At 38.5% G+C, this 22061-nt stretch overlaps 1 protein-coding gene across 3 annotated transcripts; it reads left to right on the top strand.

The window, feature by feature from the left end:
- Positions 1-905: 905 nt before the first annotated feature.
- On the top strand, positions 906-21431 carry LOC111840699 (GTPase HRas-like). 3 transcript variants are annotated; one of them, XM_023805808.2, is made up of 7 exons: positions 906-1215; positions 1736-1860; positions 10061-10184; positions 10669-10847; positions 13297-13456; positions 17718-17841; positions 18453-21431. In XM_023805808.2, exons 3-6 carry the CDS (start codon positions 10074-10076, stop codon positions 17835-17837), a joined length of 570 nt encoding a protein of 189 aa, XP_023661576.1. In that variant the 5' UTR covers positions 906-1215; positions 1736-1860; positions 10061-10073; the 3' UTR covers positions 17838-17841; positions 18453-21431. The 3 variants fall into 3 exon arrangements, with proteins under 3 accessions (XP_023661576.1, XP_023661586.1, XP_023661566.1); XM_023805818.2 differs by lacking the exon at positions 1736-1860 and having other exon boundaries at positions 10064-10184; XM_023805798.2 differs by lacking the exon at positions 1736-1860 and having other exon boundaries at positions 907-1215.
- The last annotated feature ends 630 nt before the right edge of the window (positions 21432-22061 follow it).

Below are 22061 nucleotides of genomic sequence, written 5' to 3' on the forward strand. Positions count from 1 at the left end.
TTAAAGAACGTTAGTGAAAGGTAACATTTTGTGGAACCTTCTTAGAACATTCTCTAAAGGTCGGAACCTTCGGGGAACCTTTAGGGAACAATTCCTGAACGTTCTGTGTTTGCTGGGTACCCAGCCCTGCTGAAAACTACAGGTGGCAGTTCCTGGCTGCATAAAACTGGCTGTAAAGAATGTCCACCACACTGAAAATAAGCAGCAGTTTCTGACAGCATAAAATTAAGAGTAAGAAATATTTAAAGTATAGGAAGTTATTTTGATAGCATACATTATACAAATGTCCATGAAAAACTATATGGGTAGGATATACCCATAGGTATTACTGAAAATTTCTGTTACTGTAGCAAATCCTGGTAAGGCAACAAAAATGGCAGAATATTCACTATGATTGTAGGAGCTCCTCTGGTCTCTTTTGCAGACTAGGCATGATCCACAAGGTTGATACCTATATATGCATTCGTTTAATTTCCTTTTTGATGTAAATACTGTTTCTCTTCATTTAAATCAGTGCCTTGATATTTTCACATTGAAATTAGGGTCAATGTATAATTTAAATAAAGATACATTTCCTTATAGACATTTCCCAAATAAATGACCAACTACTTACTGAATATATTTTTAATATATATTATATTTCATATGACAATCTATACAAAAACATAATTACATATTCCTTTTACTAACTTGTTTTATAATGGAACTTCGAACAATGTTTTTCCACACTGAAATTCCAATTTCTGATTTCTCTGTGTCTTTATAGCTACATCTCAAAGCTTTTAAAGGAAACTAACCAATAATGCCCATGGCAACAGCGGATAGACATGAAACATGGATATTGAGATACGGTGTTAAGCCGGGGCGGGTCTTTCGTATGGGGTTGGGCGGGGGCTGCAGCGTTCTCTCGCTCTCTCTTTCGCTCTCTGTCTGTGCACATTGTTCACTGCATTCTGACCTCACTGGGAGCCATGAGTAAATATTCGGTGACTACAGCATTTTTGGCGAAAGTATCGGCCGGAGACGCATGCAAAGGAGAGCAGCTGAATTTATAGTCGTTCCAACTGTGGTTGGGAATCTCAAAAAAGAAGAAAGGACTGAAGGGCTGGATGTGTCTGTCTTCCGCCGGGTTTGCCTGCTGAATAGAGTACTCCGCCTGCCTTCAGAGGATCGGACCGTTTCTACAAATTAGCGGACCCGTCGCTGTTTATATAAGTAAGCGTCGCTTTGCTGTCTCTCCGCCACGCTGCCGTTAACTGAACAGCTGGGCGCATTTTAATGTTTGGTCGAGCCTGGTATCCGTATTTTGGAAAAGGTTTTTTTTTCTCAGTGGAAATGACGGATCGCCTACGTCTGAAAGCATAACACAGTTGATCGCGGCGTCGAAAATGCAGCACGCCTTTTTATTTCTGGGTTTTAAGTTAATCTTCCGCACATTAATCTGCCAAATCGTAATCGACGCAGTTCTATATAAATTGAGTTAGATTGACTATGGCCCCACCTCCCGCAAGTTAAGAGCACAGTGAATTTTGTAGTTTTTATTATCTGAAAACTTAAATCAGTCCTTCCATGAAAATTTCCTGAATCTTTACTGCTACAAATAGCTGCTTGCATGCGGCAAATTAAGATATTGATTTTGCACATGTGCAATTGTGCCATGTTGGTGAAATTCTTTATCGATCATTTCTGCTAGTTTACTTTTTATTTTATTCTTGATTGCGTCTGACTGTGTCAGTTGCATGCAGGCTAGCCAGGGGTGACGCCCCGACACCGTAAAACTGAAAGCTTGAACTGCGGAAGTCGCATTCCAGTACTGGCGGTTGATTTCCACTAAGATCTGTGCCCTTACTGTTTTTAAAGGTATGCTTATGTTTTCTCTTTCTAACCCCCCCCCACCCGTTATTAGACACACGATCAAGTTGCTTCTGGTCGCCTCTATTATTTAGAACTCAGGTTGATTTAAAACAACGCGGCACATACGTTTTTATATGGATGATACTTAACTGCCGTTTACAAAGCAAATTATTTATACAGGCATTAATGAAACAAAAGATTAAGCGTGATATAACACGTACCCCGTTGCGAATGGCATCATTTTGCTGTTTTTTGTAAGTCTTTGACTTATATGGAGTTGATACACTGGAATATCGTCATTGTCACCCCAAAATTGCAGGTGCTTGTTGGATGCAAGGGTTTGTAGTTTATTGAGGAGTGGCCATTCCAAGTAATTCACTAGGTTATATAGTTACAAAATTAACTGTTATGACTTAAGACTTAAGAGTAACAGTATCTGATTTTCCAGCGCATATCTATAGCTCTGTTGGTTTCTGCTTACAGTACATGCTCACTTTGTGCAGAACAGAACGTAAAGGTGTCCTCCTCAAGATCAAGACCTTGGTGCTGGCTTTCAAAGCCATTAATTGAATGGCACATACCTCTGCTGAGGTCTGCTCATCAAGACTTATGTTCTATCTCTCCCTCTTTGGTCTGTAAGATAACAGTGCTTGGTAATCCCACTGCCATGTTAACATAAGTCTAACTAGACATTTGTGGTTCCTCTGGAATAACAGGCTTCCCATCCACATCCCATTAGCAGAGTTCCTCTAAGCCTCTCTTGAGAAACACCTCAACTATAACTGCACTTATACCCAAATTAGCCCCTTGACAGCTGTATGTGTGTGATGTACCATCACTTTGCTTGTACTTCACTTTGGACAAAAGTGCCTGCTAAATAAACATGAAATGTATACGAACAAACTAGTGACTGTATATTTTATTGCCGTCTCAACTAGCAACCTTTTAAAAGGTCCTTAAGAAGTTTTTATTGGATAAAAATGTTATTTGAATGGACCCTAGAATGTCATGACATTTGACTTGTATCACTTTCTTGATTTGAAGGACAGACTGGGAGATATTTTGTACATTCAGGGAGTCTGTGAGCATAGGTCGGCTTTTAGGAGAATTTTCCAGAAGCCCAAAAAAGTCTCACCTTTGTCAGAAGTTGCCTGAAACTTATTAAAGCAGTTAGTAAAGCAGTTATTAAAGCAGACCTTTGATCACAGGATCTCTTAAAGCTGCATTTCACACAGAGTAATCCAACTTCTGTCTGTTTGTGTGAATTGTGATGGGTTGCTTTTGAAGCTCATCTGTCCATCCATCTTTTGACTCAGGGGTGGGCAGTCTTATCCAGAAAGGGGTGCTGTGTATGTGGGTTTTTTATACCTGGGTTTGAACAGCTGACCTAAAAGTTATCCCAAAAACCTGCATACACATGGGCCCTTTGCAGATGAGATCACCTATCCTTGTTCTAACTGATTGTCTTTATTAGGGGCATTGGGGAGCTGGAGGCTGTTCCAGGTAGCACAGGGCTTTGGAAGCTTGAAGTATAAATGAATGGCCATATTTTTTTCTAATACATTTTTTTTTAATACTGGAAAAGAATTAATCTCCATTTTGACATGTTAACTCATTAGTATAGTGAGCTGTCCAACCCTCATTTTTAGATGGCCTTTTTTAAACACACTGAGCATGTAAGAGCTTTTTCAGTAATTATTAACTGAACTCTAGTGCTAAGGCTATGTAAGGATTACTGGAAGATCTGTATGGGGCTCTGGAGACCCAGAACTGCACTCTACCGTTTAACACAATTAGACAGATAGACCCAGAATGGCTGTACCTTTTAACACGATTCTTAGGTTGTTTGCTTTTGGAATTATATACTTTCATGTTCTTTATTCTGTTCAGCACAGACAACAGAGTGCAAAAAGTGATACCTTTGTCTCAAATCTTATAGCTCTTTCATATTGGTTTATATAATATAATAGTTTTTTCCCCAGATGACTGTTGTGCACGTGCGCACACACACACACACACACACACACACACACACACACAAATGAGAAAAGGGAGAAACTTTCCTGATCTCCTTTGTAATTGAATGAAACTTCTGTAAATTGTCCAAACGTATACTGATCACAGCAGAAGTCAATCTATTGATTACAGATAGTTGTGTTTGAGGTTGAGTGGTCTCAAAGGAGACACTGGATGGAGGTGGGGTATGAGTGCAAATTACCAAATCAGAAGATTAGATGAGACAAAGGTCTTGGATCATCTCCTATCCTTTCCATTGATCTTGTTGCAAAGCCAGTGTATAGATATCATTGATGGTCTCTGATCATATGAGCAGGCAGCCCTGAACTTGAGGCAAAGTATTTATTGTAAAATAATTTAAAAAAAATTTGAGTTTGGGAACTAGCAGTGTACAGGATAGATTAACGCTGACGAACAAAGCTGTAGCAAACTAGTAATAGCTTAAAAATAACATGGCCCAACTTCCAGGCAGCTACGAGAAATTTAGTGTTATAGGCTATGTGTTCATGTACATGTAAGAATTTCTGGCTTTTTTCCCCTTTCAAATTTCTGTCTATTTCTGCAGCTAGAGGCTGACTCGAGCAGTGTTGCTATCGTCATATTGCCTGCCAAGCCATACAGAAAATGGATTTATGCATGATGCAAGGATCTACCTGTTGCTTTGTAGTTTTAAGCAGCTACTCTGTGGCAAATGTATCCAGCTGACAAAATCAAAAATGCCATTCCTTATACACTCCAGTGCTGACATAAGTGTATGTCTCCTTCTTGGAGTTAGTCTTCCATGGGACCATTTGCTTTTCAGTATGTTGTGATTGACAGGTGGGTGTCTCCCTGGTTCTGTTTGCAGTGCTGTAAATCTGAATGGATAGCCAGAAAACAATATGTGATTGTAGGGCTGTGCCTGAAGGGAACAGGCATGAAACTGTAATATTAGGATCTGAGGCATTAGTGTAGCCTTGCTTCACTTTATTCTCAAGTGCCTGAGCCGTTCCAGACAGTGTGTTGATGAAGAGCTAATTAAGGTCCTTCTGGGTAAAGGTGCTAACTAGTAATATGCAAGCCTGCTACTTGTGCGTGCACTGATTAGTGAGCTTCTGGGGTGTTGTTGTTTTTTTTTTTTAATTTTATTAACCATTCATTTGCATCTATTTGGTTAAACTGTTAACCTCTCTCTGGTTTGTGTATCTGAATATAGAGGTCATATTTCAGTCAGGTAATTCCCCACCTCATAACACTACCTGTTTCAGGTGTCAGGGTTTTTTATTGTTTGGTTTGAGTTATGCTGTATTAGGCGTCAATTCGGAATCAAAACGAACTTCAGGCCATCAAGGTTAAAAGGGAATTGACTCTGTTGACTTCAGTAGATAAAAATATCAGTGGTACAATTCAGATAATTATGAGCTAGAGGTTGAATAATACATTCTGCTTCCAGGTATTTCTCTCTTTTACCTTCAGATTTAGTATACTCTCAGAAAAAAAGGGTAAAAATTTGGACCTTTGCTTGTCACTGCGGCTGTACCCCAAAGGATCTGCCAATTGTACCCTTTGCTGTCTGTAAGTGTACCTTTTAAGGTACAGAAATGGACTCTGAGGAACATTTCTGTACCATTGATGGTACGTTAATGCTGTTTGTACCTGTTGAATGTTCTTCAGAGTCCATCATTGTAGACTGAGTCCATCTCAGTGATTACTTTTGATTTTCATAGAAATGGAAGGGAAAACATTCAAAGCTTTTTGTGTTTGGAGGGATATTTCGAAGTCTGCTGTATAATGAGTGAGTAGTGTTCACAGGTTTCCTGCAGCCCGATGTTTCCTTGTATCAAGCCGGAAGTTTGCAAGTTATTAGTCAGGAAGCAATTTCGCAGATATAGAAGGGTCATTCATCTAGGTCCCACGGGGCATGACCTTCTGGGGGCACACCACTTAGTGGGAATTGTCACCCCAGTCTGGATATGAGAACCTGAGGGATGCTGGCAAAGCTTGGTGAGGTTGGTCACTGCTTCCCTTCATTGTTTTATGGCACCTGTGCCCTGTTTTAAAATGCAATACAGGAATATGGGATTTTGTGTGCTGCAGAATGTAATACTTTGTCTGAAGCATTGTTTTAAGGTAAAGGTACCTTTCTAGGTTTCCCTTGGTCCTATACTGTATCTAGTTAGAACAAAAATAATGTTAATGATAAGCAGTGGAAAAACATGACAATCAGCGGGAGAGGGGAGTACTATTCTCTGACATTTGCATCTTCTTTTCTCTCTTTTGTTTCTGTTTAGTAAGATCATGTCTTTTTTTATTAATCAAGCTTTGAATGCCTTATTTATAGCTAACGTTTGAATAATTTCAGACATCTTTTGTTTAAAATGACAAAGGTGTTTGAGTGAAAATGGCATGCTTTTGTTGTGCGGGCTGATTGAAATTCCCAGGCTTCTTGGTGCTTGCCTCCTTATTTGGTACAAAGCTGAAATAATCTTATTGACAGGAGCATCAAAGATGGTGAGCAGAAAGGTGAGGTTTAGGTGTTTCCTGGTACTTTCATTTGTGGGTCAGCATGAGTTGTGCAACTCGTTGCTGACAGTGATATGAAAAGCTAAAACGGGCACTTAAGTTAGCTTTTAAGCCAACATTGCATAACACCTCTGTTCATGCTGACATGGGATCTATAACGTAGAGTCCAAAAACGGGAGAAGGGTGTGTGGCCCTGTGGGTTAGGTCCCTACTTCAAATGCCTTGGTCAGCAGGGTGATATCACCATTGGGCCCTTGAGTGAGGCCCTAAACCCCAATTGCCCCAGGGACTAACAGACCCTCCATTCTCACTTGTACAGTATGTTGCTTTGGATAAAAGAGCTGGATAAGTAATCCTATGTAAATAAGTAGATGAGCAGAATTAAACATGATCAAGATGCTTTGGGTTGGTGAGATAGCTGTTGTGTTGCTTAGCTGATATAGCCCAGTTCCAGGTGTAAGAGGTAGGTAAATGATAGTGTTTTCTTCCACACCAAGCATAGTTTAACTAAGTCACAAGATATTCTAAGAGACCCAATTTTGGTCATAACTCAGTTTTAATATAATATGCAGTTAAGGTGTTTTGTCTTTGTATGGCAGAATTGTTAATGCAAACACATGCATAAATTTACTGTAGTCTTCGTGATCCGGACCAGTATAAGCAGTTAGACTGCTAGAAGATTGATTGATTGATTCATTCATTCATTCATTCATTCATTGGGTGTGAATTGACTGTAGCTCCACAACTGTCAAATGCTTTACTTTGGGTCCCAAAATAAACTGCGAGAATCACACTCTGTGTAGGTGTAGAGTAAGAAATAATATGGACATTTATAATTATGCTTCATGCATTCCTTCCTAATTGTGCCTCTTCAGCTTGTTTTATATTGTTGGTATGACTATGAAAACTGTCAGAACATTACCGATGTTATACAGCTTGCTCTTCTTAGTTTTATGGGCACAAAGGGGTAGGAGACAGTGAAAATGGTGAAGGATTGTCTATGGCAGTGTTTTATCAACCCCGTGCTTGGGGACCCCCAGACAGTTCACATTTTTGCTCCCTGCCTGACAGTTCACATTTTTGCTCCCTGCCTGACAGTCCACATTTTTGCTCCCTGCCGGACAGTTCACATTTTTGCTCCCTCCTAGCTCCCCATGGACTCCCTTGGGGGTCCCAGAAGACTGGTCTGAGAAACACTGAATGTTGGAAAAACCCATGTATACAAAGGGAGGGCATGCAAATGCCGAACACAGAGGTGGGGAAAGACATCAAACTAGTAACCCTGAAGGTGTGAGGCCATAAAGCTACATTGAGCTATTAGCCCCCAAAATTGCCATATAGTGATAACTGATTACGTTGATTATGCACAATATATATGAAAAAAAAAAACAGAAATAACTGACATTGACTAACTATGGGTTTTTCATCAATATTACTTAATTACTCTAGATTTTACATTAATGTTATAAATGCATGTAAAGGAAAGTAATTGTTTCTTAGCACACCAATTTGTATTATTTTAAGGAGCTGCTGATGTAGCACTACAGTTGATCCTTCGTCATCCTTTCTCAATCGCATTTTCAGTACATCACAGGGGTCTGCATAAGAAGTTAGATGTGAATTTCTTGGGAACTTTAGTGAATTTTGAGGAAGCCACAAATGACACACAAAAAGTTTAGTAACTGATAAATGCATAAAATATATGCACAGAGTTGAGGCTGCCAAGCGTATTTACAGCAATGTTTCACTTGAATAGAATGGAATAGAATAAAATTTTGCAGTAATATTTGTATCCTGTGTTTCTTGCATCTTTTTGTATCATTTTAGTGCCCTAAACTGTACTATAATCTGAAATGCTTCGTTCTGCTTGCCTCGCTTTGTTTACCAAGGGCACCAAAATGCAGTTTTTCCAGATCATGGCAGGGGCTGTGCCTCTAAGCCCATAATGTGGAAAGTTGACTGCAATTTCTTCAAAGAAGGAAGCAAAAATGTGGGGTCCCTGAGGACCGGTTTGTATAGTGACCAAACAGACTTCAAAAATTTGAGTAGTGGCTTACAAGTAATTCTATTCAGATAACGATTCCAACTCCAGAATTGTTTTATATAAAACTGCTTTATACTTGATGGAAAACATAATGTTGTTTTTTTCTTGATGATGACCCCTCCCTTGGTGACAGTTTACTTTTGAATACCATAGGTAATTAACATAGTGCTTGCTAACAGACATGGTTGGAATCTTTCCATGGCCATTAAGGGGAATATATGAGTATAAACTGGAAATTTTGGGTAATTTATACAAACTGTATCATATACAAACAGATATAACTATTTTGTTTTGTCATAATCAGACATGCATTCAAACATTTCTAATACAAATTTTAAAAATGACAGACAGTAAGGAGGCATTTTGGTGTCTAATATTGAATGTTTATTGTTTGTCCGACTGCATTGCTATAGATGGAAAAGTGAACTGTGAGAAATTAAACTTATAATTGGCATTTTAGCCACAAACAACAATGCTTTAGGACGTTGCTGTGTTGTGTGCCGTGTCCCAGTTATACCGAGGGGCGCATTCCCTTTCAACTGTTTCGATGGAGCTCGACATCAAACAAATGTATGTAAACTTCTGTGAATAAATACTGGGAAAATATCACGTGAATGACTTCCTAATGAACAGAATGCTATGTTTTGTTTTTATAAGGTATAACAGGTGTTTTGTTTGTAATAAATGAGGGAATCGATTTATTGACCAAAGTATGTTCGACTGCCATGACAGGTGGCGATATGGCTCCTTTCAACTTATTAATACTGGACTTTATCCGGTTGACCTATTATATCACAGATGTAAAAAAATTATATATATATATATATATATATATATATATATATATAATGATGATAATAATAATAATGGGTGTGTTGACAAATGGACAAAAAAGGTAAACTTTAAACTGATTTTCAAACATATACTAGATCATTTTGAAAGGAATACTCATTAAAATCGCAAAACTTACTAAGTTTTTTTTCCCTAGGACAGAGATGTTTTAGCGAAAATTAAACTCCCTGTGCTATAATATCCAAAACAAACTGAAAGTAAGAAAAAGCCAGATTTTAATCTAGTTCATTAGCGATGCAAGAATTGCATGTGCATAACATGCAATGTTGGTATTAATATTGCACATTGTCCTGTCCTGTGACGTCCAACAGCCATTTTTCAAATTCAGTACAAAATACCCTGTGTGATGTCATTCAGCACCGGTACCAGTTTTTACTCCATTGGAAAACCAACACCTTGAAGTACTGTACTTTTGGTACTTTCCTGAAGTACAGTACCTGGTGCGGTGAAAAAGTACCCTTCAGTCGAGAAGTGAATTGACAGCTTTACAGTGCTGTTTTTATTTGTTTATTTTAACAAACAAGATGCATGCTATTCCTTGTGATTATGGCGTTATCCAAAGGCAGACGACATTGCCGTATGGTGCTGGAGTGCGCCAACAACGCAACCTCTATGACCCTATGCTCCATGCTTCTTCAGTGTACCAGCTTCTTCTGTTACTTCCAGATCAAAGCCCGTTCATTTCCAGTTAATTCCCATGGAAAGTTTCCAACCTGTAAATGAGCTATGTAATGATTTATTCCACTATTCTGTTGTCTCTCCACCTCACCTCACCCCCCACAACAATCACAGCAGATCGACGAGAATGACAGAGTATAAGCTAGTCGTTGTGGGAGCTGGTGGTGTAGGCAAGAGTGCCCTGACCATCCAACTGATCCAGAACCACTTCGTAGATGAGTACGACCCCACCATTGAGGTATGGCACCATTAATCAGAGTAGTGATAGAAATATGATATTTCTGTTTCCAGATATTTTTATATGGATGAATGGAAATAATTCTAGTGATTATGCAAAATCATCATGATCTGGTGATTATGTAATAATTGTGACAGGCCTATATGTATCTTTCCTTTATATTATGTGGTTGTGGGTATGGTGACTCTGTGGGTGGTGCTGTTGTCCCACACCTCCAGAGTTGGGTGTTCCTGGTTCTATATCTGTGAAGTTTGCATGTTGTCGCTGAGCTGTTTCTGTATGTGCCCTGTAATGGACTGGCATCCCTTCCAGGATGTACCCCAGCCTTGTGCCCTATCTGTCTGGGAAAGGCTCCAGGCTCCTGTATGTTATACTGTGGTTTGGACATGGATGAATGGATTGTATGAATATGAAATTAATGGTGTTCCCCAATGGAGGTCAGGAGATCTCCTTAACTGGACATTATATAATTTCCCTGCTGCAGGACTCCTACCGGAAGCAGGTGGTTATTGATGGAGAGACATGTCTGCTGGACATCCTGGATACAGCAGGTCAGGAGGAGTACAGCGCCATGCGGGACCAGTACATGAGGACAGGCGAGGGCTTCCTCTGTGTCTTCGCCATCAACAACACCAAGTCCTTTGAAGACATTCATCAGTACCGGTGTGTGCAGCAAGACAAACGCTACTAGCTAACTGAGCAAACTGTTATTGTAGTTTTGAGCAGAAGGTGTAACCTGAACTAGTGCATCACTTGTACAACTGTGTAAATAGTCGGCAGCAAAACTGTACAATTTGTAGGATGATATAGGTGGAATCTCACAAAGTATTAAATACTCAAAACTTTACTTTCCATAGCTTGTAATTCTGGCATAAGCCTATTTTCTGAAACATGTCCCTGGTATAATAATGCATGTGGAATAATCTATCATCCCAAAAGTGTTCAACCCATATCAGGCTATAGCTTTGTCCAATCAGCATCAGTGGGGCATCGATGGGAGTATGGTGCAAAAAGCTGCATGGTGGAAATTCAGCTAAGCTAAAGGATTTGTGCTTTGGGTAATGGGATTTTAATGCGGGTGGTGGGGTGGTGCTTAATTAAAGAAATTACTAAAACAGGCATTAAATTGATCTTGATTCATAAAGAGATGAGTAGGGTCCTTCAGATACAAGCTGGTGAGAAGGGCAGGGCCAATGTCTGCTGAAAACAGGATTGGGAAAGTTAGTCTGCAGATTGTTTGTTTCAAAATGCTCTGAATTTCCTGTTGTGCAGGACATGATGGGCCAGAGGTCTAGTATAGTCATGTATTATAAAGTAATGGTCAGACAGCCTTCTGGTTTCACCACCAGTCAAGTAAGCTCCTGAACATCCTAGATGTGTTCCTAGTTTTATATTAGCGCCAATCCATATCTATTAGATGGATCTGTTATCGGCCATATGTGACTGATCCACTTCCGATACTTACCTATTTAGTTTCCGGCAGTCTGTTAAAAGACAGCTCCTATTTCCTGTTAAATTGATTTGTACAATCAAATGCATGTTAGCACTTTCCCATTTTAGATGTTTTTTTGCACGCTAATGCTGCCATTCAGTTGATGTGAGTGCAGTGACTTCCACCTACTGTGACGTCACATGCATCAGCTAGAACATCAGATAAGACGGTGACGGTCTGGAAGCATTTTACGCTTTTAACTACAGCTAGTAGCACAGCACTTTGCAATCTTTGTAAAAAAAAAAAAAAAAAAGTTTTGAGAGGTGAAAGTAGTGTTTAATGGAAAATCCCACTAAACAAAGCACACACAATTGTGCAAAACAACGTGATCGAGTAGAATGAAAAAAGCAATGGATGCTTTGGGAGTTGCTAGCTTAGGCTGTTTTGTGCACTCGTTACAGCTTGTGATACACTAGGGGCTGCTATTGCCAACGAGAGAAAAATTGTAGGGCATTGTAAGCCTTCACCACCTATGTATACTCTTCTAGAACATATTCAAATTGAACTGCAAATGCCTCAAAAATGCTTAAAACAAGATGAGGTGGAAAAGTACGTTATGCATGTTTCCAGCAGCCTAAAGATTTTTGGGATATATTTTTTTTCATTTGTATTTGCTAGTTAAAAAAACATTTATATAAACTATAAATATTTATATATTAATAATATTTAAAAATGTAAGTAAAAATCCCTTGTGTCAGAATATGTACCGTATCAGCAGTTATGTATCGGAATTGCTTTGGAACTGAAAATCAGTCCATCCGTAACTAGGGATGCACTGATTGCAATTTTCTTGGCCGATCCCGATTTTTTGGTATGTGTGATCGCCCGATACTGATTTTTCCGATACCGATTTTTGCCCTGAGAACAGCAAATACATACAAAAATCACATTTTCTTCACCTCAAAACTTTATTTTCATAATAAACTCTTATTAAACTTTACAAATTCAAGTAAATCAAACTAAAACAAATAAATAAAACCCCAACTACAACTAAACATTAATATATTCTTTAAAATAATAATAGGTGCAGCAAGTGTGTGCGACATGACACTAGATTAAACAACTTTGACGTCCTAAAAGTAATGCCTACTTGCTTCTTCTATATTTTGGGCTGAGGTAATTTATTAGATTTCTGAAGCCTCTGTCCTCAACTACAGAAAACGGCTGGTCATCCACTGCCATGAATTCCATAATTTTCCTCGTAATTTCTTTCCTCTTTTCACTGCTTATACCAGGGGTGCCCAATACATCGATCGCGATCTACTGGTCAATCGCAAAGGTCTATCATTGCTATTCCGAAGAAGGGAAATGTGGAGCGGCATTTTCGAACTGTTCATAAAAACTACATTAACTTCCCTCTGAAAAACGAGCTGAGAAAAAGAAAAAAAGAAGGAACTAAATCCCAGTTCAATTCAAAAATACTTTATTTATCCCAAAGGGAAATTGATAATAATAAAGAATACTCAATATATTTACAAATAAATATATGTTTTGCATTTTTATAGTAGGTAGATCATTTTCACCTGGTTATTTATAAGTAGCTCGCAAGCTGAAAAAGTGTATAGCTTTGTCCCTCCTTGTGTTTAGTGGAATAATTTTGATTGAGTTTGATTGCTACAGGGAACAGATCAAGAGGGTGAAGGACTCAGATGATGTGCCCATGGTGCTGGTAGGGAACAAGTGTGACCTTCCGGCCCGCACAGTGGACACACGGCAAGCCCAGGAGCTGGCCCGAAGCTACGGCATCCCCTACATCGAGACCTCTGCCAAGACGCGGCAGGTAGGGAGCAGTTGTTGGTGGGTTGTGATCAGTGGCGGCTGGTGAAAAATATTCTAGGTGAGGCTGTTTGTGTCATATTCAGTCAGTTTCAGTAACCATCCAATACGATTTAACACAAACTGCAGGATACCAGTGCTCTGAGAAATAGTAATATTTCATTAGCATTAAAAATCAACAGCTTAGTAAATTATGAAAAATATCATTATGGGATTCGCATATTTTCTGAATCTTTAAAATTTCACCTGGAAACATATCGAAAAGGACATTGTTATCCTTTCACATCAGGCAAAACAGCCACTTTGTATGACAGGCAGCATTAACTGGGCACCAGCAGCGAATTGAGATGCAGCAGTCTGTCAGCTCAGCATCACAGACATCAAAGCAAAAAAAAAAAAAAACACAGTTCCTTCAGCTAAATGAAAGCTGCACATCCAGGGATAAAATAATTTGATCAGCAAATTACCTTTAGTTGCTTTTATTTGCTTGAGTGTTACTCAAGTCGTTTGAAAAAGCATATAATTAACAATATCCTCACAACCATTTCGCTTTTCAGAATGTGTGGGTTACAGCCAGTAACCTCCATTCTCATATTTAAAATATGGGGTATTTTACAGTGGTAATTTAAACACTGTGGCAGGGTGTGGCTCAGTGGGTTGAGCCTGTGTGATTGTAATCAGAAGGTCACTGGTTCAAACCCAGCTTCAGCATATCTGCAGGCCCTTGAGCAAGGCCCTTAATCCCCGGCGCCCCAACAGGTGGCTGCCCCTCGCAGACAGCTTATTTTACAAAGAGCAAGTTGAGGGAGGTGTAAAGACAATTTCCCCATGGGCATCAATAAAGTATTAATTATTATATCATTGGCTTTTATATCATTTTTAATTATTTTGCTTTTATAAAGTTATTTGGTGTCACTGTATGCAGTGCAGTAAATAAGGCAACTGCACTATTGCACTAGCTCTGCTAGTGCACCCCTAGTGGTCTCATGCCCCCAGCAAATGCCCAGGACTGAATGGGGCAATAAATATATCACCCTTTAGGCATCCATTTCGAGGATGCTGATTGGCTATTTTTATCTTGCTATGTGGATTTCTTGTATCAGTAATTGGCTATACTGCTGCACAGAAAGAAGAAATATTTGAATAAGACTGAGTGAGAGGGGAAGGACCATGAAGCTGATTTTTCCCTAAACATAAGGATTTTTTAATATATATTACACATTATTATGCATTTCCAACACATACACACTTAAAATAAGTAATTGTTATTTAAAACTATATATTTTAGAAAGAAAAATAAAAAATCCCTTAAACCAGGGAGGATGATGCCCTAGTACCCATACTGACCAACCGCCGTTGGGCGTGGTTGCTAGCATGACACGCACCACCCACAAAAATTTCCTTAATGTTTTCATTGCCTTGTAGGTATTATCTTCAAACCATTCATCAATGCCATTCTTCTTGTTTGTTCTTCTTATCAGTATGAATTCCCCATTACTGTGCTGTTTGCTCTAAGGGCGTTTTTCCACCGCACCAAGTATGTTACTTTTGGTACTTTTGCTTTTCCATTCACTTCCGGTCAAGTACCAGTACCAGAAGTTCCAGTACCGAAAGTGCCAAACCAGCTGGGGTACTTTTTTGGTACTTTGGGTGGGACTTGAAACGCTTTCTTTTGTCGAATGGTTATGTACAGGGATTGAAATAACTGGTACGCAAGTATGCATTCACCTTCAAAAGCGATACATACAGCAATTGATTGTTCTAACAGTGCAAATACATACTTATTTTATGTGCATTTGCGCCAATATGACAACAAATTGTCGTGCATTTTAACCTTTATATGCTAATTTGTACTTCATTTGCGGTATAGAGGTTAATATACAGTACATGGTAATTTCTTGTCATATAGGCGCAAATGCACATAAAATACATATGTATTTGCGCTGTTACATTTATCAATTGCTGCACTTATCGCTTTTAAAGGTGAATGCGTACTTGCGTACCAGTTATGTCAGTCCCTGGTTATGTAAATAGCTGGCCATTGAAACACAATACAAATGCCGCCTTGAAAACAGTTTCGAAATCAGAAAATGATAAACGAAGTAAAAAAAAAAAAGTGATTTGGTCATAAGAACATATAGAACAAAAAGAACCGGATGACATGACAAAAAAAAGATGAGAAAGTAGGCCTATTTCATTGAATATACGCATATTGCATGGTGTTCTAGTGATGTTTGTTATAAATATCGCGATTTGATTTTGTTGTAATAAATCCTGGGGTATTTATGAAACAAAAGAGTTAATACATTTCTCTCAAACCCATCTTTGAGTGATTTAAATGCCAAGGATGAAAATGATTATGATTGTCTCAGAGAATGCATGCAGCGCTTATGCAAAAGCAGTGGAGGTAAAACTTTAAACTGATTTTTAAACATATAGGAACCTATAAAAGGAATAATAAGTAAAATTGCAAAGCTTACTAAGTTTTTTCCCTAAGACAAAATAAGAGACTAAAAATATTTTAGCGAAACTACATAGTTTAAAGCAGTGGTTCCCAAACTTTCTCTGCAGGGCCCCCCTTTTCTAGATAGGAACATTATTGAGCTCCCCCCCCCCATTCAAACTACACAGGTTCAGATTCAAACTTTATTTAAAATACAGCTCCCTTTTCTAATTGAGCGAAACAAATGCAATTACAAAATATAAATGGTGCAATTTCACCACTGTGGGGGGAAAAAAGAGCAATCAATTAAAAATAAAATTACAGCATAATTTTGAAATTATGCAAATGCAGATTTAACGTTCCTGTTAATATTCATTGGCGTACACAAATTAAAGTTTGTTTTACGTTTACCGCATTTTGTTTTTAATGATAGCCGCAGGTTTCAGCCTATACTATAGCACAAAACACTAAATCATACCCATTAATTGATAGTCTCCCTGCACTTAATGCAGAAAATTTTAAACCTCGTTTTTCATGATATGGTTAGATTTTTTTTGTCCGGCGCTGCAAAACGTCGTCACGCGTCACCATGTCACATGGTACAAAAACCTTGCAAGAGCAAGACAACTTAAGACAGATCGTGCAGCACCTCTCAGCCGGCTGAACAAACTGGAACAACCTCCGTGACGACACAACTTTGCCCTTATTGGCTGAAGAATGTGACGTTTGTATGACGTTTGTATCCCAGGAAGTTCCGATGCGTTATCTATTTCTCCCGAATATCACGTAAAGCAGTGAGAATTGGTTTTCAGTTAATTTACCTGGTAAAATAAAGTTTAAATTACATAAATGCTCTAATAGTACACGTAAGTTAGTGGTTCATTTATTGTTAGTTACTGTAATGTTGCGCTGCTTTATTTGTTTAATCATCCAGTCTGTGAAGAGATTTATTTTAGGGTGGCACATGCCCCTGAGGTATCCCATTGGTGCGCCCCTCCGCAATACGTCTGCACCCCCCAGTTTGGGAACCACTGGTTTAAAGTAAGAAAAAGCCTGATCTGACTAGCGATGTAAGAATTGGATATGCATAACATGCGATGTTTGTATTAATATCACACGTCATGCAGTACAATAACATACTATAGCTATTTTTCGATTTCAGTACAAAATACCCCCCTCAAGTTGTGATGTCATTTGATGCTGGTACCAGTTTTTACACCAGTGGAAAACCAACAGCTTTAAGTACTGTACTTTTGGTACTTTCCTGCAGTACAGTACCAGTACCTGGTGTGGTGGAAAAGTGGCCCAAGTTCTCAAACCTTCATTATGGACAGTTCCCTAATTTTCCAACTTCAAACACCAAATGTTTCTAATTTCCCTTTGTCCACCTGTCAGGCTTTGCTGCTATGTTGTGATAACACGCTAAGAGATTAGGAAAGACCACCAGCAATTTCACCAAATTTTCCGAACCAAGCCTGCTGTGATATTGAGCTCATCTTCTCTAACTTCCTGTCAGTGGGCAGAGACTGCTAAGCGCCAGTTATGGTGCCGTTCCATAGCTACTGTTATATCACACCAAGTGCTCCACACATTCGTACTTCTGGTGCGTCTGTGCTCATCGGATCAAACACTCACGTCAAAATCCAGATGTTGTCATGTTCGTTACAAGTGTGTTGTACTCCATTCATCTATTTTCGAACAGCCAATCCAACTGAAGGTTATGCAGATGTTTTACTGCATCACAACATCACTGGGACGTTTAATTTTTCTTCTTCACTGGCAGGTTTTCTGTTAACAGTAAGTTACCCCTGTTGCCCTGCAGGGAGTAGAGGATGCCTTCTACACCCTAGTTCGTGAGATCAGGCAGCACAAGCTTCGCAAGCTCAACCCTCCGGATGATGGTGGGCAGGACTGCATGAACTGCCGCTGTGTGGTCGGTTGACCAGGTTTGTAGTGTTTGTAGATCTCACTGTATTTCCAACATTCATGCGGGAATGCATTTACCACTACTGACCACCATTCTTGCTGACTAGAATTTACCACTACTGAGCACCACCCTTGTTGACTAGCATATAAAATTTTAGTGGGGATATAATTACAGTCATCGCATGACAAGCAATGGTTTCTTTGATCAGTACAAAAAGCCTTGGATGCTACCAAGTTATTGTTATGTTTGCAATATGTGGACTAAAGGATCCTTTACCTATTAATTTTTGTCAGACTGTGAACTTATTAGAAACACCATATAGGTTTGTGTTCATCCACATTTATCTCTCTATTATATCCTCAAGTATATATGGGCTATACTACAGTTTATAACAATACTACAGTACTACATGTTTGCTCATCCTGTAAAGTTGTTGCACATTTTTTGTAAATATATTGGTACAGTGAACCATGACAAGATGTGATTATGTAACCGAGCATCTAATATTACCCTGTCTGTTAACTATCTGCCCACTGGCTTTTCACTGTTCCCCATATCTCTATCTAGTTTACTGAAATAGACCTTGATAAATTCTTTCTGGTAATGAATCTTCTGTTCTTTGTCTTGCAGCACAAGAAAGAGTTGTTCAGAGCTGTGTGCAGCTAATGGACTTTTAAGAAATGAAGAACTGCTAAAATTAAAAAATACCAACAACTTGCAAGAACATCATTAGATGAGGCTAAACCATTAGTTCTGGGGGAAGAGGATCTTGCCTTTTTTGAGATCTCCATTTTTTAATTTTTTTGCCAGGTTGATACTACCACTGACTTCTTTCTCTAAGTGAACACTGGTTGAAATGAATGAAGTTAATCTCCCACAGGTTCCACACCAGTCCCTATCCTGACTGTGTCACCCCTCACACCACGCTTTGTCTAGTCTACTCTACCTGCCCCCCATTAGCAAGCACCAGTCAGCTGGCTCCTCACCCTGACATTTCCATCAAAGGCTCTACCCTACACTGTACATTGGACAATCCCATTAAAAAATAGGGGTATACACCTAAAACTTTATTCAAATTGGTAACAATTGGTTATATTTATCCTTGCATAGTATATTAACATTTTATTAATTTTCAAATGTCCATAATACTCAATTTTCCATTTTTCCCTTTGTTTTTGTGGAAAACAGTTACATAGTCCAGCTTCTGTGAGGAAGGAAATCTGGAATGTGACATGGTAGTGATTTTTATGAACTGATGGATCCCTGTTCATGACATGGCCTCTGGAACATAAAAGAACGGCTGTTGCGCTGTAACTTCAGGGAAAAAAGAGAATGCATACTGCCTAATGTGTAGGCAATGCAATGAGAACAAACTTCTATACTTTCTATTTATTTGCACAGTGTAAATTGTTATGTAAATGCTACAGACCTAGTTCTTATTGTGTACGAGTGTTGTTTCACACTGGGGCAAATCCTATCTGTTTGGATGACAGGTACTAATAGGTAATGTCCTTCAGTTTACAGTTTGCCGATATTTGTGGAGTGATGAATTTATTGTTAAATATGACTCTAGAACTAATGTTTTCCTGGGTTTGTTCCTCTTGCATGTTCTCACTGGCTGGAATAACATGGATACAGAAGAAACAACTGTACAACGTTTTGCTTAAACCGTTCCTCCTCTCCTATGACTTAGTTGAGCATATGGTGTGCAGTGTAGTTGGACAGCTGATACTGCAGAATTTGGAGGGGACACTGATACTGGCCATCACTGTGTTTTATTGTGGCTCAGGAAATTGCGTTCTCACTATATGTTCAGTTTGTTTAAACCTAGACGAAATTACCAATTCAATTTAGCAGTCTGATGGGTACCCCATACAATCAAATCAACTATCAGGATAATGTATCTATATCACTTTCAGCAAGGTGAAATATTAAAAAATCTCAAGCAAATTGTAAATAAAAATCAATTTAAACTGAAAATATTATATGTGATATGGTTTGCTAGTTTTCCATTTTAGTAATTCTGTCATAAAAAATATGTGCAGCTTTCAACTGCTTATCCTGAACAAGGTCATGTGAGGTGTTGAAATGTGTTGCTTAAATCACACTCTTTCTACTGCTGTGGTCTTGCTGTGGACTGAATGGGTGCAGTCTCATTCTGCTAAAACTGCCTTACTTGTAAGCTACCTTTGCCTTGTAAATGCAGAGTTGAACACCCAGACAGTTTTCTTATAAGCAGATTGCTTTTTACATATTTGGTTTGATCTGTGGGTTACAGATAACCATTATTAAAATAACCATTGTTATTTAACAAATAATTCATAGTGTACTCTAGAGTGTTGACTACTGAAGTCAAGTTAGACCTGGTGGTCTTTCCTAAGCAAATTCGGCTTTATTCCAAATAGAAACTTCCATATGCTCAGTGATTTGCAGTGCAAAGTTGCATGTAATCTAAGTGTCTAATCTAAGCATTTTCCTTAGTTCCAGTTTGCTTTCTGGAAAGAGCTTCTCAAATCAAACAATTTTCCCGTCATAAATTTATCTCCTAGCTCTTATTTCTCCAGATGTTGTATTCAGCATTATTTAATTAGACTTTTTGCTCAGATTTTTAAAATAATGCTTCCTTTTTTGGAATATCCTGCTGCTAGAACATATGGGGGGTTAACCTCTCAGACAGGAAAGTTAATCATTACATGGTGTTCTTACACCTCCTGAGGCTTTCTATTCTGCTACATCCATATAGCTGCTAGATTTTAAAAGTGCATAAATGAAATAATGGATAATCTGTGCATGGATCCTTGTATCTAGCTCTCCACTCTGTTTACCTCAATATCCAACACCGGACCTCATTGTCTTTTAAATGTTGCTAACCAGAGATATAATGCTTTTCTTTGAACTGCTCTGGAGAAGCTGATCTCAGAAATGCACGTGAAACTGCTCTGGACCAGGGTTTCCTAATCCTGGTTTGTCGAGAACCCAATGTCTATGCTGCCTTTTTGTTCTAAACTTTGTTAATGAAGACATTGATCTAAAAAAAAGTTAGACTTTTACCTTTATGTTTTCTAGCACAAAGCATACATTTTGGGATCATCTTAATATCAGCACATTTTTTCCCCCAAAGAAGTAATTTATTGGTTAGATTTACCATGTATGGCACACATTTACATGACTCCTTGATTTTACATTTTTATCCTTGCAAATGGATCTAAATTTTTCTGTGAGATAACAGGAGAACATGGCTAGAACAAAAATCTAGTGGGTCTCCCAGGTCAGGATTAGAAGACCTTGTTCTAGCACTGAGACTGAAAACAAGTGGCATAATGGGATATATACTATGTTCTACAATTTCTCATTTCAATCTCATCTCATTTTGTTGTGTTTGTGTGTTTAATTGGTTAGTGATCAATTTTTATTTTGTGTGGATTCTGAGCCAGTAGAGAACTGACTGTACTAATGTATATTTCTAGAACTTGTCTTTATATTACAGAGAAATGTTCCATGTAAAAACTGCTACTGCAATATTCAATTTGCATTTACTAAATGTAGAACAACAAAACAATATAATATGGAAAATAATTGATTTCTGGGAGAATACATTGCCTTAAGAAATCTCTTGGTTTTCCTCTTTCTTTTTTCTGTCTTCATGATTGGTGAAGGGAGGTGAACCTTAACCTGGATTTTGTTGTATGAACAAGAACAAAAACAAAACCAAGTACAGAGGGAACGTGCAAAAAATAAATATAGTTACTTCAATGAGTCAGCAAGGACACTTGCAGGGCCAGTCAGGTAAAACATCATAGCTGATGAACTTCAAAGTACTGCTGGAGTGTTTTGCTCAGGTTAGCCAAGTTTTCAGTGGAATGATGTGTCTAATGACTTACACTTTATATCCCTTTATAAAATCTGCCTTTAATAGTCCAGTTCCCTGGCATTGCCTTGATTCACACATTCTATCTGAAGGCTGTATTAATATGACAGTGTAAAATCATCTGTATCTCAAGATGCAACAGCTTTTTCTTGCTGGGAGGGGTGTAGAGTGCACAAGGCATATGTTGTGAGCAGGTGGTTAGAGAAGCATGGTGGTGAAGTTAGCCATTCTCCAAAGCTCTCACAACTTACAATTTACTTTTATGGCATTTCTAAAACACCACCTGTCATTTGAATCAGTGCCACAAAACTGAAGATTTTATCACTGAAGGCTAATGCCAGATTTATGTAGTTTCAAATACTAAATGTGCT

The sequence above is a fragment of the Paramormyrops kingsleyae genome, chromosome 11, assembly GCF_048594095.1.
Source record: "Paramormyrops kingsleyae isolate MSU_618 chromosome 11, PKINGS_0.4, whole genome shotgun sequence".
Taxonomy (NCBI): domain Eukaryota; kingdom Metazoa; phylum Chordata; class Actinopteri; order Osteoglossiformes; family Mormyridae; genus Paramormyrops; species Paramormyrops kingsleyae.